General features: G+C 40.0%; 1 protein-coding gene and 1 pseudogene across 1 annotated transcript in view; one reads left to right on the top strand and one right to left on the bottom strand.

Moving 5' to 3' along the window:
• Window positions 1–812: 812 nt before the first annotated feature.
• LOC129042983 (zinc finger protein 252-like) overlaps window positions 813–25,644 on the bottom strand; it is a 28,363-nt gene continuing 3,531 nt past the window's right edge. Inside the window, 4 exon segments of the mRNA XM_063669327.1 lie at window positions 813–2,453; window positions 2,455–4,521; window positions 4,523–4,763; window positions 20,622–20,765. Coding sequence (XP_063525397.1) covers window positions 2,402–2,453; window positions 2,455–4,521; window positions 4,523–4,763; window positions 20,622–20,765 — 2,504 coding nt within the window. The 3' untranslated portion in view covers window positions 813–2,401.
• On the top strand, window positions 21,047–21,717 carry LOC129042986 (transmembrane emp24 domain-containing protein 10-like; annotated as a pseudogene).

The following is a 25,644-nucleotide window of genomic DNA, read 5'->3' on the forward strand; positions in this document are numbered from 1 at the left end:
TCAAGAGTTAGTGGTGGAGGTCAAGGCCAAGGTCAACCTAAGAAGTCTACAATAGCATGCATCAATGGAAATGCTACAGAACAGACATGGAGGAAAAAGTAAAAATGCTCTTGTGACCATCAGCACCTGCAAATATGCCACTTATTCCTTTTCTCTTGTGAGTACAGTGAGCATGACTAAACACAGTAGCTCTCTGGGAAGAGCAAGAATAAAGGAGTCTTCAGAATGAATTGTAAGATATGTATGATGCTTACAAAGTGGAGTTCACAATTGTCCTGTTTAATGTCAGTCTCCTTAAGAATGTTTCAGGTGACAAAGGCCTGTGTCAGCAGTATGAATCATGATGAGATTCCTGGAAGGCTGAAACTCTGCTGGTACAGGCATAAAACTCCTCCAGAAATGGCTTCTTTTTATTAACTAAAGAAACTGAAAATGCCTTTCTCCTCTCAATTTTAATGTAGTTGTTTAAGAAGCCAGGAGAGGCCGGTGTGGTGGTACACACCTGCAGTCCTTTCTACTCATGAAGTTGAGGCAGGGGAATCGCTTGAGCCCAGGAGTTCAAGGTTACAGTGAGCTATGACTGCACCACTGCCCACCACCCTGGGCAACACAGCATGACACTGTCTCAAAAAAAAAAAAAATGCTAGGAAGTACGAAGTGTGTGATTGCTCTATGCCAATCATCAAATAGAGCAGAGACCATCTAGCTCCCAACCAATATTAATGCCATCACCAAGCCAAGTAGTTAGGAAACAGAAATTTCTGACTTGAGTAGAGAACTTTAAAGGCCATGATAAATAAAATTCAGTATAATTTGGATGAAATATTTAATGGAAAATAAAAACATATTCCAAACTGATAAGGTTAATCTGGAGAAATGTTTTAGCCATAAAACTCAAAACTGGATTTGAGTAAATACCGAGGTTCTTAGTTAAGTAAACACCTCCATTTTATGTAAGTAGGTTTAAAACAAAAAAATTATTATTTTCTGATTTGGTTCTGTAATCATGGGCCTCAGAGAAAAAGCTTCCTAACCCTTTTGTCATATATATATTTTTTCAGAGTCTTGCTTTGTGGCCAGGCTGGAATGCAGTGGTGCAATCTTGGCTCACTGCTACCTCCACCTCCTGGGCTCAAGAGATTCTCCTGCCTCAGCCTCCCAAGTAGCTGGGACTGCAGGAGTGCGCCACCATGCCCAGCTAATTTTTGAATTTTGTAGAAATGGGGTTTCACTATGTTCGTCAGGATGGTCTTGATCTCTTGACCTCATGATCTGCCTGCTTCAGCCTCCCAAAGTACTGGGATTACAGGTGTGAGACACCACACCCAGCCCCCTTTTGTCATCTCTTGACGGAACCTCAAAGAAGAGATCCTTGGGGAAAACTGAATTTCTTTTTGCTTCCTTCTTAAAATTTCTTCTCTAGAAGAAGTTGTAACTGGGTAACAAGCTCTAAGTCCCTGGATCAGCCTGCAGGCAAGAGAGCTGGGTGAGTTGACATTTGAGTTTTGACTTAACTTCAGGAGATTAAGCTTTCCAGCCACCTCAGGAAAAGACATGAACTCTGTTCTTGCAGTGGAACATAGCTATCTGTGATGGGTAAGTGAAGACATAAGCCACAGGCTCCCACCCTTGGACATTTTCCTGATTTTTCTTCATGACAACATATCTAGAAGACCCATCTACCAAATCCTGTTTAAGTAAAATGTACAATTTCCCATTTTGAATTAGTGGGATATATTGGGCCAGCTACAAGACTGCAAGCTCCTTGCTGGCAGCATCTTAACTCTTGGAAACCTGGAGGTGGATTACAGTGTTATTTGACTTTTTAGCAAGGTCTCAACTATTTTAATCTACACAAAGACTCACCTTATTCCTTGACAAATTTTGCTTATAATCATGTTTCTTTTCCCTGTGAATTGAAGCTTAAGGTTCCGTATTCCTTATAACAGAATAAAAACGTTTTGAAGAGGCCCAAACAAACAAAGAAAACCCTAGCCTGGTTCCATCACGCTTGGAAGTGCAAGGATCTCAACTACTTTCTTTGAAGCTGAAATAAATCTACAAAAAAAAAAAAAAAAAAGCAAAGCAAAGCAAAGCAAGTGGTCTCAAGTGAAATACCTAACTGTACCTTAAGGTCTGGTGCTATGAAATGCATCTAAATAATTAAGTTTCACATATATACAGGGCTCAAGAAGGGGGCTCATCCTGAATCTGAAGCAAGGTGTGCTATTGTGGGATCATTGCTATATACTTCAGCAGCCTGCCTTTAGTTAGCAGCTCACTGGGAGAGTGAAATCCCTTAAGAGTTGAATCTCCAAAAGGAAAACCATAAAGTGACTCATTTCTCACCAGTGTGACTCTCATATAATGTATAACTGTGAAGAATTTATAGACTAATCAGTTACTCTTCACTGTGAACTGTACAATGTTGAATGAAAGATGACTGTGTGCTAGAGTTCCCCACACTTACTACAGTCATAGACTTGCTCCCTAATGTGAATTGTATGGATTTTCTCATGACTACTAAGAGTTATTCTCTGACTGAAGGTTTTTCTACATTGATTACATGTATAAGGTTGCTCCCCACTGTGAATTCTCTGATGTCGAATAAGGTGAGAGCTTTGTTGGAAGGATTTTCCACATTTGGTGCATACATAGGGTTTCTCTCCAGTGTGAATTCTCTTGTGTTGGATAAGGGATAAGCATGCACTGAAGGATTTCTCACACTCATTGCATATGTAGGGTTTCTCTCCAGTGTGAATTCTCTGATGTTGGATAAATTGTGAATGCTGACTGAATGCCTTGCCACAGTCACTACATTCATAAAGTTTCTCACCAGTATGAATTCTGTGATGCTGAATGAGAGAGGAACGAACATTGAAGGCCTTCCCACAGTCACTGCACTCATAGGGATTCTCTCCAGTGTGAATTCTTTGATGGCGGATAAGGTGTGCACTCTGGCTGAAGGCCTTCCCACAGTCACTGCACTCATAGGGCTTCTCTCCATTGTGTGTTCTCTCATGCTTAATTAGGGTGGATATCTGCCCAAAGGTTTTCCCACACTCATTACACTCATAGGGTTTCTCATCAGTGTGACTCCTCTGATGCTGAATAAGGTGTGACCCCTGGCTAAAGGCCTTCCCACATTTGTGACACTCATAGGGTTTCTCTCCGTTATGTATTCTTTGATGTTGAACAAGGGAAGAAAGCACACTGAAGGCTTTATCACATTCATTACATTCATAGGGCTTCTCACCATTGTGTGTTCTTTGATGGTGAATAAGATTAAAACTCTGGCTGAAAGCTTTTCCACACTCACTACATTCATAGGGTTTCTCTCCTGTGTGAATTCGCTGATGCTGAATAAGATGTCCCTTTTGACTAAAGGTTTTCCCACACACAGTACAACCATAAGGTTTCTCTCCAGTGTGAATTCTCTGATGCTGGATAAGGGATAGGCGAGCACCAAATGATTTTCCACACTCATTGCAGATATAAGGTTTCTCTCCAGTGTGAATTCTCTTATGTTGAATAACTTGTGAACATTGACTAAAGGATTTCCCACATTCATTACACCTATAAGGTTTCTCTCCAGTATGAATTCTGTGATGGACAGTCAGAGTTCAGTTCAGGCTAAAGGATTTTCCACATTCATTACATTCGTAGGGCTTTTCTCCTGTATGAATTCTCTGAGGCTGAATGAGAGATAATTGTGTACTGAAGGCTTTGCCACACTCCTTACAGTCATAAGGTTTCTCTCCAGAATGAATTCTCTGATGCTGAATAAGGTGTGATTGTCTGTTGAAGGCTTTCTCACATTCTTTGCACTTGTAAGGTTTCTCTCCACTATGAATTCTCTGATGATGAATTAGATTAGAGGTATGACTAAAGGCTTTCCCACACTGATTACACTCATGAGGTTTCTCTCCTGTATGAATTTTTAGGTGTTGAACATAAGATGAATGTGTACTAAAAGCTTTCCCACATTTAATACACTCATAGGGTTTTTCTCTAGTGTGAATTTTACAATGCTGAATAAAGTATGAGTGAGCACTGAACGATTTGCCACAATCCTCACATGTGTAGGGTTTCTTACCAGTGTGGATTCTCTGATGTTTACTGAGGATAGAGGGCTGATTGAAAGCTTTTCCACATTCATTGCACTCATAGGGCTTCTCTCCACTAAGAATTCTCAGGTGCTGGTTAAAAGCTCTGTTCTGATTGTAAGTTTTTCCATGCCCAGTACACTCAAACGGTCTCTCTGGATTATTCATCCTCTGATTCTCACTAAGAACTGAACTCTGTCTGGGCACTTTCACTAACACATCTGTCTGACAGGCTCTTTCTCCTAATTGGAAACTCCAGAGGTTAATGAGGTCCTCATGTTGTTGCAAGTTTTCTACACTTGACACACTTGGATGGAGACTCTCCTCTCTAGACCCTTTAAGATGTTTGGCAGGATTTGAGTCTGTGATGCAGTTTTCTCCAACAGTATTGAACTTCTGGCCATTCTCTCTAGAGAGTTTTCACATACCTCATGGTAATTTCTCTGAAATTGTGCTTCTGGGAGAATGAGTTCTTAACTCCTTCTACTGCATATTTTCTCCAGCAATTCTCTAACGTTCCCTCAGTTTTACTCATCTCTTCAGTTTCCTTAAAAATATTCCTTACATGATCTTCTGATTTTGCTCTCTGGGATTCCAATTCTTTGGAAATGTCCTGCTTTGGAATCAGTTCCTCTTTTTCAATCCTAGAATCATAGCCTGAAAGAATGAAAAAGAAAAAAAAGTGAATCGCTTGCATTTTACTATGGAAGAAAGAATTAGAGAATAAGCAGAAATATTTATATCAAACAAATATCTTCTAGGATAATACTGATATTCAGAATGCAAATAAAAAAAGCAACAAATATGACCCGATTGGGAAGAGGAAAAAGAGAAGCATGCTGGTAAAGCAACGAACACTGGTGTGGGAAGGAAGAAGGAAGGTAATATGCCCAAGGTCAAAAGCTTAAGTCTGCAACTAGGCTGACCTTTCCTGGAGTAGGAAAGGCAAGATCTGAGAAAGGATTTGAGGAGAGTTACCAGGAGGGAGGAATTGGAGGCTGCCTCCACTATTCATGTCATTGCTATATACTTTGCAAACAAGGTATCTTCTTATGGCTTACACATAGCATACTCAAATATTTGTTGAAAATAAATGATAAATGACTCATAATGAATAAGGTGTACATCAGTGCAATAGATGATGAAAAAAACTATTTGATCTGGACAACTTGGTTTCACAGAAGCAAATCAGGAAAAACAGAAAAAAGCAGCAACCTACTCAGGAAACAACTTGGGCAGCACAAGGCAAAAAGGCCAAGTATAAACAACAGTCCCAAATCACACATTTCCAGTGAACAAAAGTGTCCAAAAATTTGTGAAAATTATAAAACAATTCTGAGACCCAATGAAAGGAAGCTTATTAAAAAGAAAAATCTAAAACCAACCAACAAAACAAAAAAAAACCAAGCACCAAGTCACATAGATACAAAGACTGTGGGAAGGATAACTGAGGTCAGAACAGTAAGAGGGCAGCCCTGTGTTGAGACACCACAAAAGAACAATGGAATCTTCCTTTTGCAAATGGTGGTTATCATTAGTTATAATGGGATGCTCCTTGAGACTGCACTGCTTGAACAGGGAGACTGAGCTAAAAATACTAACTAGCTGAGAGCAAAAATTGAGCTAAGTATGGCTGGGCGTGGTGGATCACGCTTGTAATCCCAGCACTTTGGGAGGCCAAAGTGGGTGGATCACCTGAGGTCAGGAGTTTTAGACCAGCATGGCCAACATGGCAAAACCACATCTCTACTAAAAATACAAAATTTAGCTGGGCATGGTGGCGGGTGCTTCTAATCCCAGCTACTTGGGAGGCTGAGGCAGGAGAATTGCTCGAACTCAGGAGGTGGGGGTTGCAGTAAGTCAAGATTGTGCCACTGCAGTCCAGCTTGGGTGACAGAGCAAGACTCTGTCTCAAAAAATAAAATAAAATAAAAAAATAAAAATAAAATAAAATAAAATAATAAAATAAAATAAAATAAAATATAAAATAAAATAAAACAAAAAGCTAAGTAATCACAATAGATTTCTGTGAACTACTCATGGTACTACAGAGGGATTGATTTTGCAATTCAGAGAGGAAAAAAGCAAACTTCATAATTTACTCTAGAAACCTACAAACAGTGTCCTAGAAGATAAACATCCTGAATGTAGGGAGAAAAATTTCTGAGGTGTCTGAGGAGTTGAGTCCTCAAGGTAGTCTCAGGACTAAAGTCTAACAGATGATTCTATTAGGTGTTATTTTGCTGGGAGGAGACAAAATAAATGTGAACAAAATGAGAAACCACAAGAGAGAGTCATCCATAAGACAAGAACAAACATCTCACACTAAAGTTCATACTGCCATTTCCCTCAGATATCTGGTGATCCTTGGTTGGTGGTGTTTATTTTCTTTCTTTTTTTTTTTTTGAGACAGAGTTTTTTTGCTCTTGTTGCCCAGGCTGGAGTGCAATGGCACAATCTTGGCTCACCACAACCTCTGCCTCCTGGGTTCAAGTGATCCTCTTGCCTCAGCCTCCTGAGTAGCTGGGATTACAGGCACATGCCACCATGCCTGGCTAATTTTTATATTTTTAGTACAGACAGGTTTCACCATGTTGGCCAGGATGGTCTTGATCTCTTGACCTCATGATCTGCCCACCTTGGCCTCCCAAAGTGTTGGGATTACAGGTGTGAGCCACCACACCCAGCCAATATCAGAATCTTGAAGATAGGTTTGCACTCCCATGTTCACTGTAGCATTATTCACAATAGCCAAGAGGTGGAAACAACCTAGATGTCCATCAACAGATGGATGTATAAAGAAAATCTGGTATATCCATATGATGAAATATTCAGCCATAAAATATTGTAGAAGAAAATCCTGTCCTATGCAACTACATAAATGAACTCTGAGGACATTATGCTAAGTGAAATAAGACAGTCATAGAAGGATGAATACTGCATAGTTCCACTTATATGAGGTATCTAAAATAGTCAAACTGATAGAAACAAAAAGTGCAATGGTGGTTGCCAGGGGTTGGGGAGAGGGAGAAATGGGGAGTTGCTATTCAGTGGGTACAGGGTTTCAGTCATGCAAGGTTTTGAGAAAGTTCTAGAGACCTGCTGTACAGGATTTTGCTATTGTATTGTACACTTAAAAATGTTTAAGAATGTAGACTGATCCTCATGTTATATAATTTTACCACAACTTAAGAAATACTTGAATAATGGTGGAAAACTTCTGATATTCCCTGGAAAACATTAAACTGCACATCCAAGAGACCCAAAGAACTCCAAATAGGATAAACACAAAGATACCAGCACTCAGAAACATCATGGTAAAAATGTTAAATGTTAATGACAAGAGAAAATCTTGAAAGCAAGAGAAAAACAACTTATCATGTGCAAGGGTACCCCAATAAGAGAAACAGCAGACTTCTTATCAGAACTAATGGAAGTCAGAAGACAGTGGATAACATATTCAAAGTTCTGAAAGAAAAAGACTCTCAACCAAGAATTTTCTACCCTGGCCAGGTATGGTGGCTCACACCTATAATCCCAGCAATTCAGGAGGCTGAAGTGGAAGGATTACCTGAGGTCAGGAGTTCGAGACCAATGTGGCAAACATGGTGAAACCCCATCTTTATTAAAAAAAAAAAAGCTGGGTATGGTGGTGCATGCCTGTAATCCCAGCTACTCAGGAGGCTGAGGCAGGAGAATCACTTGAACCCAGGAGGTGGAGGCTGCAGTGAACTGAGATCATGCCACTGTACTCCAGCCTGGGCAACACAGTGAGACTGTCTGTAAAGAAGAAGAAGAAGAAAAAAGAAGTTTCTATCCAGCAAATTATCTTTCAAAAGTGAAGATGAAATAAAAGCATTACCAGATAAATATAAACATAACTTATTGCTACTAGACCCACCTTAAAAAAAATGCCAAAGAAAATTCTTCAGGTTGGAAGCAAGTAAATCCAGATAGAAATGAGAACCCACCCAGAACACAAAGAACAAAGATGAAGGTAATTCTTTAATTATATGACAGTATAAATGTATGTTTTTCATCTCTCTTAATTAATTTAAAAAGCAATTTATAAATCGATTTTATATAATTATATTGTTTAGGCTTTAAGATATAAAAATGTATTATATATGACAACAGCACAAAGGAGGTGGATGAGAGCAGAGTTGTACTGTACAAAGGAAATGACAGCAGATGGTAACCTGAATGTACAGGAACATATGAAGAAAACCATAAGTGGTAAATAAGAAAGTAAACATTAAAAACTTTACCAATATATACTTGCTCTTATTTCTTTTCTGTTTCCACAATTGACATAAAATTATGTAAAGTAAAAATTATAAAAATGTATTGGTGGGTTTATAACAAACATATAATTGTAAAACAATAGTATATAAAGGAGGAAGATTAAATAGAGCTATATATGAGTAACAATTCTATATCTCATTGAATTTTGTTAGTATAAGTTAGAAGCAAATTCTGATAAAATGTATGTGGTAAGCTCTAGAGTAGTAATTAAGAGAATAACTTTCAAAAAGTGAAAATATCAGTTAAGAAATTAAAATGTTATAATAGAAAAATTGTACTCAATGAGCTGGGCATGGTGGCTCACATCTATAATCCCAGTCACTTGGGAGGCTGAGGCAGGAAGATCACTTGAGGCCAGGAGTTTGAGATTAGCCTAGGCAACATAAAAGCAAGACCCAGTTTCTAAAAATAAAATTGAAAAAAAAAAAGCAAAACAAAACAAAAAAACACACACTTAGCCAGGCATGGTGGCACACACCTGTAGTCCCAGCTACTGGAGGCTGGGGAGGAAGGATCCCTTCAGCCCAGGAGTTCAAGGCTACAGTGAGCCATGATCAGGCCACTGCACTCCAGCCTGAGAAACAGGGCAAGACCTGATTCTAAAAATAAAAATAAAATAAAATCTACTCAATGCAAAAGAAAAAAATTAAGGACTGGTAAAACAGAAAACACACAAGATATACAAAATACAAAGAGCAAAATGTCAGATGTAAACCCAACTACACAAAAAATAACAATAAATGTGACTGAACAATTCAAAGAAAAGGCAGAAAGAAAAAAAGGAGAAAAAGACAGACTCACAGTGGATTAAAAAACAATATCCAACTATATACTGTCTATAGGAAATATACTTTAGATTCAAAGATATAAACAGATTGGAAGTAAAAGAATGGAAAAAGATACACAGATGCTCCTCAACTTACAATGGGGTTATGTCCTGAAAAACCCATCGTATGTTGAAAATATAGAAGTTGATATGGTTTGGATCTATGTCCCCACCCAAATCTCATGCTGAAATGCAATCCCCAATGCTGGAGGTAGGGCCTGGTAGGAAGTGATTGGATCATGGGGGCAGTTTCTCATGAATGGCTTAGCACCATCCCCCTGGTGCTGTTCTTGTGATAGAGTTCTTGTGAGATCTGGTTGTTTAAAAGTGTGTGGCACCTCCTCCCTTTATCTCTTTGTCCTGCTCCAGCCACGTAAGATGTGCCTGCTTCCCCTTCACCTGCTGCTATGATTGTAAGTTTCCTGAAGCCTCCCTAGAAGTGGAAGCTGGTATGCTTCCAATAGAGCCTGAAGAACTGTGAGCCAATTAAACCTCTTTTCCTTACAAATTACCCAGTATTAGGTATTTCTTTATAGTAGTGTGAGAACGGACTAATAAGTCAAAAATGCATTTAATACATCTAACCTATCAAACATAGCTTAGCCTAGCCCACCTTAAACATGCTCAGAACACTTATATTAGCCTACAATTGGGCAAAATAATCTAATACAAAGCCTATTTTATAGTAAAGTGTTGAATATCATGCAGTTTATTGACCACTGTACTGAAAGTGAAAAACAGAATGATTTTCACCATTGTGAAGTTGAAAAATCAGAAATCAAATAAGATATGCTGTGTTATGCAAATAGGAACCATAAGAAAGCTGGAGTGGTTATACTAATAATGACAAAATAGACTTTAAAACATAACATGCTATCAGAGATAAAGATAGACATTTTACAATGATAAAAAGTCAACTCATAAGTTTTAACATTTGTAAACATATACACAGCTAAAAACAGAGCTTCAAAGTATGTGCAATGAAAGGTTGAAAGAATTGGGGGGAAATACATAGTTCAACAACAGTTGTCAGAGACTTCAAACCCCACTTTCAATTTGTATAGAACATCTAACCAGAAAATCAACAAGGAAATACAGTTGGCCCTCTGTATCTAGGTGATATAGTTTGGCTCTGTGTCCCCACCCAAATATCTTCTCAAATTGTAATACCAACATGTTGAGGGAGGGACCTGGTGGGAGGTGATTGGATCATGGGAGTGGTTTCCCCCATGCTGTTCTCATAATAGTGAGTTCTCACAAGACCAGATGGTTTAAACGTGCTTGGCAGTCGACCCTCCCCCTCCAAATGCTGCTGCTATGTAAGACGTGCCTTGCTTCCCCTTCACCTTCTTCCACGATTGTAAGTTTCCTGAGGCCTCCCCAGCTATGTGGAACTGTGAGTCAATTAAACCTCTTTCCTTTATAAATTACTGAGTCTCAGGTAGTTCTTCACAGCAGTGTGAAAACAGACTAATAACACTAGGGATTCTGCATCAATGGATTCAAGTGACCACAGATACAAAAAAAAATTGGAAATTAAACAAAAAGCATGATGGCATCTGTATTGAACATATACAGATTTGTGATTATTCTCTAGAAAATACAGTATAACAACTATTTACATAGCATTTACATTGTATTAAAGTATATAGGAGGAGAATGTACACAGGTTATATGAAAATATTACACCATTTTACATAAGGGACTTGTGGAGTTCGGTATTTGAAGGGGTTCCCGGAACCAATCCCCCATGGATACTGAGCGACAAGAGTAGAAGATTTAGAATACTATATACAAACTAAACTTAACAAACATATAAGTTATTAGAGAATACTCCACCCAACAACAGCAGAATACACATTTTTCTCAAGCACACATGGAATATTTTCCAGGATAGATCATAGGCTAGGCCATAAAACAAGCCTGGATCAGTTTAAAAAGACTGAAATTGTATGTTTCCTTGTCATTATGTTTTCTAAACATAATGGAATGAAACTGAAACTAATAATAGAAAATAATTTGCTAAATTCACAAAAATGTAAAAATTAAGCAACACAGTACTAAAGAACCAATGGGTCAAACAAGAAATACCAAGCAAAATTAGAAAACACTTCGAGATGAATGAAAAGGAAGACACAACATATCAAAACCTGTGGGATGCAGCTAAATCCGTGCTTAGAGGGAAATTTGTAGCTGTCAATGCCTACATTATTTAAAGTTAAAAAAATTTAAAAAATTTTTTAGAAATTTTACTTTAAGTTCTGGGATACATGTGCAGAACCTGCAGGTTTGTTACATAGGTATACATGTGCCATGGTAATCTACCTATCAACCTGTCATCTAGGTTTTTAGCCCACATGCGTTAGGTATTTGTTCTAATGTTTTCCCTCCCCTTGCCCCTCATCCCTTGACAGGCCCTGGTGTGTGATGTTCTCTTCCCTGTTTTGATGTGTTCTCACTGTTCAACTCCCACTTATGAGTGAGAACATAAAGTTTTTGGTTTTCTGTTCCTGTGTTAATTTGCTGAGGATGATGGCTTCCAGCTTTATCCATGTCCCTGTAAAGGACATGAACTCATTCTTTTTTATGGCTGCATAGTATTCCATGGTGTATACATGCCGTATTTTCTTTATCCAGTCTATCTGTGATGGGCATTTTGGTTGGTTCCAAGTCTTTGCTATTGTAAATAGTGCTGCAAGAAACATATGTGTGCATTTATCTTTATAGTAGAATGATTTACAATCCTTTGATTATATACCCAGTAATGGGATTGCTGGTTCAACTGGTATTTCTGGTTCTAGATCCTTGAGAAATCACCACACTGTCTTCCACAATGATTGAACTTATTCACACTCTCACCAACAGTGTAAAAGCATTCCTATTTCTCCATGGCCTCACCAGCATCTGTTGTTTCCTGACTTTTTTTTTTTGAGATGGAGTCTTGCTGTTTCACCCAGGCTGGAGTCCAGTGGCACAATCTTGGCTCATGCCTGGCTAATTTTTTTGTATTTTTAGTAGAGATGGGGTTTCACTGCGTTAGCCATGATGGTCTCAATCTTCTGACCTCGTGATGTGCCTGCCTCAGCCTCCCAAAGTGCTGGGATTACAAGTGTGAGCCACTGCACCTGGCTGACAATGGGGTTTTCTAAATACACAATCATGTAATCTACAAATAGACACAATTTGACTGCCTCTTTTCCTATTTGAATACTCTTTATTTCTTTCTCTTGCCTGATTGCCCTGGCCAGAACTTCCAATACTATGTTGAATAGGAGTGGTGAGAGAGGGTATCCTTGTCTTGTGCTGGTTTTCAAAGGGATTGTTTCCAGCTTCTGCCTATTCAGTATGATATTGGCTATGGGTTTGTCATAAATAGCTCTTATATGTTCCATCAATACCTAGCTGATCGAGAGTTTTTAACATGAAGCGATGTTGAGTTTTATCAAAGGTCTTTTCTGCATCTATTGAGATAATCATGTGGTTTTTGTCATAGGTTCTGTTTATGTGCTGGATTACATTTATTGATTTGCATATGATGAACCAGCCTTGCATCCCAGGGATGATGCTGACTTGATCGTGATGAATAAGCTTTTTGATATGCTGCTGGATTCAGTTTGCCAGTATTTTATTGAGCATTTTCGCGTCAATGTTCATCAGGGATATTGACCAGAAATTTTCTTTTTTTTATGGTGTCTCTGTCAGGTTTTGGTATCAGGATGATGCTGGCCTCATAAAATGAGTTAGGGAGGAGTCCCTCTTTTTCTATTGTTTGGAATAGTTTCAGAAGGAATAGTACCAGCTCCTTTTTATACCTCTGGTAGAATTTGGCTGTAAATCCATCTGGTCCTGGTCTTTTTTTTGGTTGGTAGGCTATGAATTACTGCCTCAATTTCAGAACTTGTTATTGGTCTATTCAGGGATTTGACATCTTCCTGGTTTAGTCTTCTAGAAGACTAAACTAAATTTATCCATTTCTTCTAGATTTTCTGATTTGTGTAGAGGTGTTTATAGTATTCTCTGATCATAGTTTGTATTTCTGTGGGATCAGTGGTAATATCCCCTTTATCATTATTTATTGTGTCTATTTGATTCTTCTCTCTTTTCTTCATTAGTCTAGCTAGCAGTCTATCTATTTTGTTAATTTTTTCAAAAAACCAGCTCCTGGATTCATTGATTTTTGAAGGGTTTTTCCTGTCTGTATCTCCTTCAGTTTTTCTCTGATCTTAGTTATTTCTTGTCTTCTGCTAGCTTTTGAATTTCTTTGCCTTTGCTTCTCTAGTTAATTGTGATGTTAGGGTGCTGATTTCAGATCTTTCCAGCTTTCTGATGTGGGCATTTAGTGCTATAAATTTCCCTCTTAACACAGATTTAGTTGTGTCCCAGAAAGTCTGGTACATTGTCTCTTTGTTCTCATTGGCTTCAAAGAACTTATTTCATTCTTAATTTCATTATTTACCCAGGAGTCATTCAGGAGTAGGCTGTTCAATTTCCATGTAGTTGTGTGGTTTTGAGTGAGTTTCTTAATCCTGAGTTCTAATTTGATTGCACTGTGGTCTGAGAGACTGTTATGATTTCTGTTCTTTTGCATTTGCAGAGGAGTGTTTTACTTCCAATTATGTGGTTGATTTTAGAATAAGTGCCATGTGGCACTGACAAGAATGAGAAGAATTCAAGTCCTGAATATCCTTTAATTTTAAAGGATGCTGGCTGGGTGTGGTGGATCACACCTGTAATCCTAGCACTTTGGGAGGCCAAGGTGGGCAGATCATGAGGTCAGGAGATCAACACCATCCTGGCTAACATGGTGAAACCCCGTCTCTACTAAAAATACAAATAAATTAGCTGGGCATGGTGGCAGGCACCTGTAGTCCCAGCTTCTGAGGAGGCTGAGGCAGGAGAATGGCGTGAACCCAGGAGGCAGAGATTGCAGTGAGCTGAGATTGCACCACTGCACTCCAGCCAGGGCGACAGAGTGAAACTCTGTGTCAAAAAAAAAAATAATAAGTTAAAAAATTAAATAAATAAAGGATGCTAATTTTCTGTCTTGTTAATCTAATATTGACTGTGGGGTGTTAAAGTCTCACACTACTATTGTGTGGAAGTCTAAATCTCTTTGTAGGTCTCCAAGAACTTGCTTTATGAATCTGGGTGCTCTTATATTGGGTGCATATATATTTATGATAGTTAGCTCCTCTTATTGCATTGATCCTTTAACCATTACATAATGCCCTTCTTTGTCTTTTTTGATCTTCATTGGTTTAAAGTCTGTTTTATCAGAACAGTACTGCAACCCCTGCTTTTTTTGTTTTTATTTTTGTTTTTTTTGCTTTCCATTTGCTTGGTAAATATTCCTCCATTCCTTTATTTTGAGCCTATGTGTGTCTTTGCATGTGAGACGGATCTCTTGAATACAGCACACGGATGGGTCTTGACTCTTTATCCAATTGGCCAGTCTGCATCTTTTAATTGGGGCATTTAGCCCATTTACATTTAAGATTAATATTTTTATGTGTGAATGTGATCCTGGCATCATGATGCTAGCTGGTTATTTTGCATATTAGTTGATGAAGTTTCTTCATAGTGTCATTGGTCTCTGTATTTTGGTGTGTTTTTGCAGTGGCTGGTACCAGTTTTTCCTTTCCATATTTAGTGCTTCCTTCAGGAGCTCTTGTAAAGCAGGCCTGCTGGTGACAAAATCCCTCATCATTTGCTTGTCTGGAAAGGGTTTTATTTCTCTTTTGCTTATGAAACTTAGTTTGGCTGGATATGAAATTTTGTGTTGAAAATTCTTTTTTTTCTTTTTTTGAGTTGGAGTTTTGCTCTTATTGCCCAGCCTGGAGTGCAATGGCACAATCTCAGCTCACTGCAACCTGTGCCTCCCAGGCATGTGCCCATGTGGCTAATTTTTGTATTTTTGTATTTTTAAGTAGAGACAGTGTTTCTCCATGCTGGTCAGGCTGGTCTCAAACTCCTGACCTCAGGTAATCTGCTCACCTCAGCCCCCCAAAGTGCTGGGATTACAGGTGTGAGCCACCACACCCAGCCCAATTCTTTGCTTTAAGAATGTTGAATATTGGCCCCCATTCTCGTCTGGCTTATAGGGTTTCTGCAGAGAGATCAACTGTTAGTCTAATGGGCTTACCTTTGTAGGTGACCTGACCTTTCTCTCTGGCTGCCCTTAGCATTTTTTCCTTCATTTCAATCTTGGAGATTCTGATGATTATGTACCTTGGGTTTGATCTTCTTGTGGAGTATCTTAGTGGTGTTCTGTGTATTTCCTGAATTTGAATGTTGGCATATCTTGCTAGATTGGGGAAGCTCTCCTGGATAATATCCTAAAGTGTGATTTCCAACTTGGTTCCATTTTCCCCATTGCTTTCAGATACACCAATCAATCGTAGGTTTGGTCTTTTCACATAGACTCATATTTCTTGGAGGCTTTGTTCATTCTTTTTAATTCTTTTCTATCTAATCTTGTCTTCATGCCTTATTTCAGCAAGGTGATCTTCAATCTCTAATATCCTTTCTTCTACTTGATCAGTTTGGCTACTGATACTTGTATATGTTTCACAAAGTTCTTGTGCTGTACTTTTCAGCTCCATCAGGTCATTTGTGTTCCTCTCTAAACTGGCTATTCTAGTTAGCAGTTCCTGTAACCTTTTATCTTAGCTTCCTTGCATTGGGTTACAACAAGGTTTTTTTTTTTTTTTTTTAGCTCAGAGGAGTTTGTTATTACCCACCTTCTGAAGCCTACTTCTGTCAATTCATCAGTCTCATTCTCCATCCAGTTTTGTGCCCTTGCTGGAGAGGAGTTGTGAGCATTTGGAAGAGAAGAGACATTCTGGTTTTTGGAATTTTCAGTGTTTTTGCACTGGTTTTTCCTCATCTTCGTGGATTTATCTACCTTTGATCTTTGAGGCTGATGACCTTTGGATGGGGTTTTTGTGTGTGTGGGGGTCTTTTTTGTTGATGTTGTTATTGTTGCTTTGTGTTTGTTAGTTTTTCTTCTAACAGTCAGACCCCTCTTCTGCCGGTCTGCTGCAGTTTGAAGGAGGTCCACTCCAGACCCTGTTGACTTGGTTATCACCAGTGGAGGCTGCAGAACAGCAAAGATCGCCACCTGCTCCTTCCTCTAGAATCTTCATCCCAGAGCAGCACTGACCCAATGCCATCCAGAGCTCTCCTGTATGAGGTGTCTCTTGAGCCATTAAGAGGTGTCTCCCAGTCAGGAGGCATGGGGTTCAGGGACCCACTTGGGGAGACAGTCTGTCCCTCAGCAGAACTGGTGTGCTATGCTGGGAGAATCCCCTTTGTCAGGATCAGCTGCTCTCTTCACAGCCAGGCAGGAAAGATTAAGTCTGCTGAAGCTGCACCCACAGCTGCCCCTCCCTCCTAGTGCTCTGCCCCAGGGAGGTAAGAGTTTTATCTGTAAGCTCCTGACTGGGGCTGCTGCATTTCCCTTAGAGATGCCCTGCCCAGTGAGGAGAAATCTAGAGAAGCAGTTTGGCCACAGCTGCTTTGCTGCACTGTAGTGTTCCACCCAGTCCAAACCTCCTGGTCTCCTTAGCACTGCCAGGGGAAAACTGCCTACTAAAGCCTCAGTAATGTCAGAAAATGCTCCTTCCCCCTCCAAGCTCAAACATCCCAGGTTGACTCCAGACTGCTGTGCTGGCAGTGAGAATTTCAAGCCAGTGGTTCTTAGCTTGCTGGGATCCATGGGAGTGGGACTAACTGACTGAGACCACTTGGCTCCCTGGCTTCAGCCCCCTTTCCAGGGGAGTGAATAGATCTGTCTCACTGGGATTCCAGGTGCCACCAGGGTATGAAAAAAACTCCTGCACCTAGCTCGGTGCCTGCCTAAACAGCCACCCAGTTTTGTGCTTGAAACCCAGGACCCTGGTGGTGTAGGCTCATGAGGGAATCTCCTGATCTGCAGATTGTAAAAACCATGGGAAAAGTGTAGTATCCAGGCCGGGTAGCACAGTCCTTCATGGCTTCCCTTAGCTGGGGGAGGGAGGTCCCCCAGCTCCTTGCACTTCCTGGGTGAAGCGATGTTCCTCCCTGCTTCTGCTCCCTCTCCATGGGTTGCACCTGCTACCTAACCAGTCCCAATGAGATGAACTGGGTACCTCAGTTGGAAATGCAGAAATCACCCATCTTCTGTGTTGATCTCAGTGGGAGCTGCAGACCGGAGCTGTTTGTATTTGACCATCTTGGCCCTTTCCTCAATGCCTACTTTTTTTTTTAAAAGGGAGCAAATCAACAACCTAATCTTCTACCTTAAAACACTGGGGAAAACAAACAAACAAACAAAAACTAAACCCAAATCAAGCAGAAGGTAGAAAATAAGGAATATAACAGAAACTAATGAACTAGAGAATAGAAAAAAAGCTTAATACCAATTCTTCACAAACTCTTCCAAAAAAACAAAAGAGAACACTTCCCAATTCATTCAATGAAAACATACATAAAAATTATACACCATTACTGAGTGGGATTTATCCCAGAAATGCAAGGTTTGTTTAGCGTCCAAAAATCAATTAATACATCATATCCATAGAATAAAGGAAAAAATCAAGAAAGGAAAATAAAGACATTTTCAGACAAACAAAAGCTCACAGAATAATGCTAACTTAAGTACAAGAAATACTAAAGGAAATTTTTCAAACTGAAAATAATGATCTTAGACAAAAGCACAGAACTGCAGAAAGGAATGAAAAACACTAGAAAGGGTAACTCTAAATGTATATTTACAGTCAAAAATAGCAACAGAATAAACTCTCTGGTGAGGTTTCAAAGTAGGTAGTACAAAATAAGTGACAATAATAATGAAAGGCAGGAGAGGGACAAAAAGAAACGTAAGGATCTTGCATTTTTCAAGGAGTGGTAAAAATATTAAGGTAGACCATAGTAAGTCAAAGAGACATATTTAATCATTAGAGTCATCACTTAAAAAAGAATGTACAACTAAAAAGCTAATGGAGAAGAAACATAAAATTACATAAAGTTTGATTTATTCAAAAGAATATAAAAGGCCAGGTGCGGTGCTTCATGCCTGCAATCCCAGCACTTCAGGAGGTCGAGGTGGGCAGATCATGAGGTCAGGAGATCGAGACCATCCTGGCTAACACTATGAAACCCCGTCTCAACTAAAAATACAAAAAAGCCGGGCGTGGTGGCGGGCTCCTGTAGTCCCAGCTACACAGGAGACTGAGGCAGGAGAATGGTGTTAACCCAGGAGGCGGAGCTTGCAGTGAGCCGAGATCGTGCCACTGCACTCCAGCCTGGGCGACAGGATGAGACTCTGTCTCAAAAAAAAAAAAAAAATATATATATATTTATATATAGACATATATATATAATTCATAGTGACAGAAAGGAGATCAGTAATTGCTTCAGGATAGAGGTGGGAAGGAGTGAAAGATGATGAAGGAGGAGAAAACTTTTGGGAGTGATGGATATGTCTGCCCTAGATTGTAGCAATGGTTTCACATGTGTATACATATGTCAAAAGATATAAAATCATATACTTTAAATACATGTTAACATATTATATGTTAATTACACCTCAATAAAGCTGGTTCTTTAAAGAAAATATATAAGAGTACGAGGCTGAGACCAATCTGCCAGGGACCCAACGTTGTTCTGTCCCTGGTTGGCTGTGTGATCTGGGGCCAAGAATTTAACCTCTCTGTGCCTCAGTTTCCTGGACACCGATTGTGCAGAGATATTGGTAAATTCCATAAATTCATTCTGACAGCACAGTGCCGGGCCTGCATCAAGCACAAATGACCAAGGTTAGCTGTGTGGTATGTGGTAGTGCGGAGCCCTGGGACTCTGCTCTGCTTACTGTTTACATGCCCAGGTCCCCCACTACACAGGAAGAAACGCTTTCTAGCTCACCTGTTTCCCTAAGACCCAGAATCAGCCTGGGATGCTCTAAGTGAATAACAGCAGGAATGAGAGACTTGGAAGAGAACGTCTCTCTAAGTGGTGTTTCCAAGCAGCCAAAACAGAGCTGGCCAGCAAACCCTCTGGGATAGTGTGAAATATATATTTGGTCTTCATCCCCATGGCCTGGCATACAACTTCTAAATTCCTTGTAATCTCCAAAGTGCTGTCTTTTCATAGGCTTATGTTGACTGACAGCTTTAGGATGAAGCTGGTCACTGGAAAGGCCAAGGCATGATTACAGGGTTGGGATTCTCAGCCCCAATGTCCCAAACTCAGAGAGGGGAAAGGAGCTAAAGCTTAAATTTATCACCAATGGCCAATGGTTTAATCAATCATACCTACATAATAAAGCCTCTATAAAAACCTAGGAGGGCAGGGTTCAGAGACGAGAGCTGCTGGATAGCTAAGTGGATAGGATCCTAGAGGGTGATGCACCCAGGGAGGGCATGAAAACTCTGCACCCCTTCCCCCATACCTCAGCCTACACATTTCTTCATCTTTATTCTTTATAATAAATTGGTAAATCTTTTTTTTTCTTTTCTGAGACAGAGTCTCACTCTGCCACCCAGGCTGGAGTGCAGTGGCATGATCTCAGCTCACTGCAACCTCTGCCTCCTGGGTTCAAGTGATTCTCATGCCTCATTTTCCCAAGTAACTGAGACTACAGATGCACACCACCATGCCTGGCTAATTTTTGTATCTTTTGTAGAGACGGGGTTTCACTATATTGGCCACGTTGGTATCGAACTTCTGACCTCAAGTGATCTGCCCACCTCGGCCTCCCAAATTGCTGGGATTACAAGCATGAGCCACTGCACCCAGCCTAAACTGGTAAACCTAAGTGTTTCCCTGAGTTCTGTGAGATGCCCCAGCAAATTAATAGAACCCAAAGTGAGGGTCATGGGAACCCCAACTTGAATCCTGTTGGTCTGAAGTTTGGAAACCCTGAACTTACAACTAGTGCCTTGAGGTGACAGTCTCAGAGACTGAGCCCTCAGCCTGTGGGATCTGAGGCTATCTCCAAGAGAGCACCAGAATTGAATTGAATTAGGGCTGCTTGGAGCATGGGAAAAACCCTCCATACATTTGGTCATGAAATCTTTGTTGATTGTTGCTGTGGTGTCAGAGCAGAGAAAAAATGTAATTAGCATTTTTCTCAAAGAGCCTAAGGAGTGGATGACATGGAAGTGAGGGGACTGGGAGCCAGCTGCCAGGGAAAGACACTTGAACTATTTTTTTTTTGGCTGAAAGAGCATTTTCTAGGGTAAATAAAACACAAACCTACTTAATGGACAGATAACAGGGGCAAATAACAGCAAGGAAAGAGGACAAGATAGAAAAAGGAGGAGGAAAGCAAAGGCCTGAGGGTAACAAGAGATTTGTCTGTAGCTTGTAGAGAAGGGATTCGTGAGTGAAGCTGCAGCACCTACCACAGAAGTAGAGAGTGGGGGCAGACGCATCTTCTCTCTTGTGCCTCCAGCTCCAGCTCCCCCAAGTTCTCAGGATGTGAGGGGTCCATGGTTCGTCCCCCCGCTCCAGCCTGGAGATTACATCAGGTTTGGAAGCTTGAAGTCCTGCTCCAGAGAAAGGAAGCAAGACCTGAAAATTCATCCCAGGTAGAGGGCAGGATGGACCCGTGGTCTGAGTCTTTGTGCTGGTTGTGTCCTTCCCTGCCACCTGGTCTCTAACCATGGAGAAAGACACAGCCCTCTGCCTAAGCTGAAGAAAGGTCAAAACTAGCTTTTCAGGGGGATGGGGGGCATAGATAGGACAGTGTTGGGGCCTGAACACATCATGGTAGAGGACTCATAGTAGGGGATGTTGATCCCCAGCAGAAGGGCTAAAGGGGGAATGAGTCTCCAGCACCATGTCTGGTTTGTCTGGCCCACCAGCCCGGCATGGCCCTTGTCTGTCGGCGTTGCTGCTTTTGTTCCTGCTGGGCCCCAGCTTGGTCCTCGCCATCTCCTTCCATCTGCCCATTAACTCTCACAAGTGCCTCTGTGAGGAGATCCACAAGGACCTACTGGTGACTGGCACATATGAGATCTCTGACCAGTCTGGCAGCACTGGCAGCCTGTGCAGCCACCTCAAGATCACAGATTCTGCTGGCCATATTTTCTACTACAAAGAGAATGCAACCAAGGGGAAATTTGCCTTTACCACTGAAGATTATGACATGTTTGAAGTGTGTTTTGAGAGCAAGGGAACAGGGCGGATACCTGACCAACTCGTGATCCTAGACATGAAGCATGGAGTGGAGGTGAAAAATTACAAAGAGATTGCAAAAGTTGAGAAGCTCAAACAATTAGAGGTGAAGCTGCGACACCTAGAAGACCTTTCAGAATATATTGTTAATGGTTTTGCCTACATGAAGAAGAGAGAAGAGGAGATGGTGATACCAGTGAGTCAACAAACCCTTGGGTCCTATACTTTAGCATCTTTTCAATGTTCTGCCTCATTGGACTAGCCACCTGGCAGGTCTTCTACCTGTGATGCTTCTTCAAGGCTACGAAGTTGATTGAGTAATGAATAAGGCATATTCTCCTCCCACCTTTTACCTCAGCCAACAGAACATCGCTGGGATGTGCCTGGCCTAAGTTATCCTACCAGCAGCACCATCAAGGCATGTTGGAGCTTTCTTGCCAGAAATTATCTCTTTTGGTGTGCAAGGACATGGGGTACCACCTACACCCAACAAGTCAATGAGGGACTTCTTTTTAATTTGGTAGGATTTTGACTGGTTTTGCAACAATAGGTCTATTATCAGAGTCACCTATGACAAAAAAAAAAGGGTTACTTAGATAATGCCAAAGTCAGCATTTGTCCTGGGTTCCCTTGTGTGATCTGTTTGTACCAAGTCTTCTTTTCTTCTCCCACTTGCTCAGCAGTTTGGGCTTCTATTCTAGTTCTTTTACCAAGATTTTTGTGTGACCATGTTGAGTTCATTCAGATTGCCTTCTTTCAATTTCCTTGTGAAAACACCCTTAACTTTCTCTTTACCCTTAGCTGAAATGTTTACGTAGCTTCTGGTGATATCTTTTCATGATTTTATGTCTCTTAAAATGGTGATGGATGTGACACTTCATAAAAGTGAGCTTTAAACTGTAGATAACTCTTAAAGAAAATATCATTTTAGACAATTAAAATATTTGTGCTCGATTGCTTGAACTTTTCATGTATGTGTATTTAATTCTATGCAGTATTATCACATGTGTAGATTCATGTGACCACCATCACAAGAGACAGAAGAGTTCTATCACATGGATCCCTTGTGCTGCCCTTTTACAGCCACAGCCACATCCCTTTCTTATCCCCTCACCCCAACCTGTGGCTACCACTGTTCTGTCCTCCATCTCTGTAATTTTGTCATTTCAAGAATGTTGTATGAATGGAATAATACAGAATGTAATCTTATGAGGTTGACTTTTTTTCATTCAGCATAACTCCCTTGAAATCCATCCAAGTTGTTGCATGTATCAAGTTTCTTCCTTTTTTTCTTTTAAAAATGTTTTATATATTCAGGGGGTATAAGTGCAGATTTCTTACATGCATATATTGCATCGTGGTGAAGTCTGGGCAGTTCCTTTTGATTGTTGAGTAGTATTCCATGGTATGGATGTACCACAGTTTGCTTAACCATTCACCTACTAAAGGACATAAGAGTTGTTTTCAGTTTTTTGCCCTTACTAACAAAGCTGCTGTGAACATTCATGTACAGGTTTTTATGTGAACATACATTTTCATTTTCTCGGATAAATGCTCAAAAGGGCAATTGTTGGGTTGTGTGGTAAACACATATATTTTTGTAAGAAACTACCTTACTCTTTTTTCCAGAGTGGCTGTACCTTTCACATACAGCCACTCATACAATTCATACAGCAATGTATGACTGATCCAGTTTCTTCACATCCTCACCAGCATTTGATATTACTACTATTTTTTATCTTAACCATTCATATAGATGTGTGTAATGATACCATGTGTGGTTTTAATTTGCATTTTCCAATGGCTAATGATGTTGAGTATCTTTTCATGTGCTAATTTGCCATCTATACATCCTCTTCAGTGAAATGTCTGTTCATGTCTTTTGTCTATTTTCTATTTAGGTCATTTGTTCTTTTTACTATTGAGTTTTCAGAGTTTTTTTATACATCCTAGATAAAACTCTTCTGTTAGATATGTGGTTGCTTGAATTTTTAACATAATTTCTACCAAGGAAAAATAAGTAAAATTTCCAACTCTTCTTGCATGGCCAGTCACTTACTTTATTCCTGTCCTTCAGTGTTCCATCTAGAGAATTAAGAAATATGATGTATAAAATAGATATCTAGGAGGGCCATTAAGAGAGTAAATGCTTAAAAATACAAAGCCAATGAAAGCAAAGCCAATAATCACTGTAGGAGTATGAGGTGCCTAAGGGCCAAAACTAATGTAAATAAGAGAAAATGTGGATATAAATGACCATATTTATAAACAGTTATGAAAAACGCTGTCACTTGAAATCTTTCCCACATCTCTCAAGAAAGTAGGTAGGAGTTTATCCTTTCTGTAATCTCTTTTTAACCCTGCTATCACAGGGCTTATTTAATCACAGTGGCAAGAATTACATGTATCTTACAGTAAAGAAGCAGAATACTGGAATTGTTAGAGAACCCTGATGTGTTGACCTGGATAAAGTACAAAGGCGGAAGAGAGAATGAGTTATGTTGTTAAAATCTCAGGCTATTCTGTTAATATTCCTGCTACTATGAACCCCAAACTGTTTTTTTCCCCCTTTTGACTCCTTGTATCTTCCTCTCACGTGGCATAAAATAGTTCTGTCATTAACTTGTAAAACATTGCCACCTGCTGTTAAGAATTGGTAGGTACTGCTTCTGAGAACCTGGCTGCAGATCCTTACCATAGGCAGCAGATGTTGAGAAAGTCTATATGTAGTATTACATATACTAAGTTACAGAGGGTGCATCCAAGTAGAGAAAATAATATGTGGGTTAAGATCCATTCTTAAACTTTTTTTTTTTTTGGGACAGAGTCTTGTTGTGACACCCAGGCTGAAGTGCAATGGTGCTATCTCAGCTTGCTGCAACCTCACCTTCTGGGTTTGGGTAGTTCTTCCGCCTCGGCCTCCAGAGTGGCTGGGAGTGCAGGCGCATGCCACCATGCCTGGCTGGTTTTTGTATTTTTGGTAGAGATGGAGTTTCACCATGTTAGCCGGGCTGGTCTTGAACTCCTGACCTCAAGTGATCCGCTGAACTCAGCCTCCCAAAGTGCTGGGATTACACGTGTAAGCCACTACACTCATCCTCCATCATTAAACTTTTTAATGTGAAATTCTATCATGTACCATTAACCTAACAAGATTTTCTTTCCTATTTCTGACTGCTGCCTTTCCCCTTTTTAGGAGCAATGAAAGCTACTCTGTTAGTTATGTTCTTCTGATGTGACAAAATGTCAAGAAGACAGGAGAAGAGAATATTTTGTTTTGTTGATGCTTTTGTTCCCAAGTGTGACCCTAAACTTAAGCTTTGTAGGAGTTGACATTCTCTCATCTCCTTTCCCTTTACTCATGCCAAAACTATCAACTGGGACATTTTGTGCTTTTGGCTTAAAAGTTAATTGATATTATACCTTGGTTTTATCCAAGAAGTAAAAGTATTTGCCTTTGACAAAAGACTGATACAAGAGCAAATAATCTTTAAAAACAGGGGTGTTATGTGCTTTCCTCCATTTTTGAGCATATTATCCAAAATGGTCTGTAAAATATAAATGAGAATGATGCAGTTTAAGTATTATTATAGCATCGTCATGGACCCCTGTCATAAAGCCATTTTCCAGTTTGGGAAAGAGGCATACGGGATTTATACAGATTCACTTGTAAAAGTTGCATTGGGGATTTTTGTGTAAATTTTCTCAAATAAAGGCTAGCAGAAACCAAAAAAAAAAAAAAAAAAAAAAAAAAAAAAAAAAAAAAAAAAAAAAAAAAAAAAAAGCTAAAGGGAAGAGCACATTCCAGTGAAAGGAAATCAGGGCTCTGAAACTGAACAGATCCATATCCCAGATCTGCCACCAATAGGCTGTGTAAACTTAAGAAAAGTGACAGTATTTGTTAGCCTCAGGTTCATTTATAAACTGTGTATCCTACCACTGATCATCAATATGCAGAAAGATTAATTCAGGGGATAGGGATGTACTAGGTGTGCAATGAATAATATTCTCCTTCTATAAATCAGGGAGGGTTGGAAAGGCATGGGAGGCCAAGGTGGGAGATTCCTTGAGGCTAGGAGTTTGAGACCAACCTGGGCAATATAGAGGCTCTGTCTCTAAAAAAATAAAATAAGACAGGCATGGTGGCCCATGCCTGTAGTCCCAGGTACTTGGGAGGCTGAGGTAGGAGGATCTCTTCAACCAAAGATGTCAAGGTTACAGTGAGCTATGGTCTCACCACTGCACTCC

Source organism: Pongo pygmaeus, chromosome 7 (genome assembly GCF_028885625.2).
Source record: "Pongo pygmaeus isolate AG05252 chromosome 7, NHGRI_mPonPyg2-v2.0_pri, whole genome shotgun sequence".
Classification (NCBI taxonomy): Eukaryota; Metazoa; Chordata; class Mammalia; order Primates; family Hominidae; genus Pongo; species Pongo pygmaeus.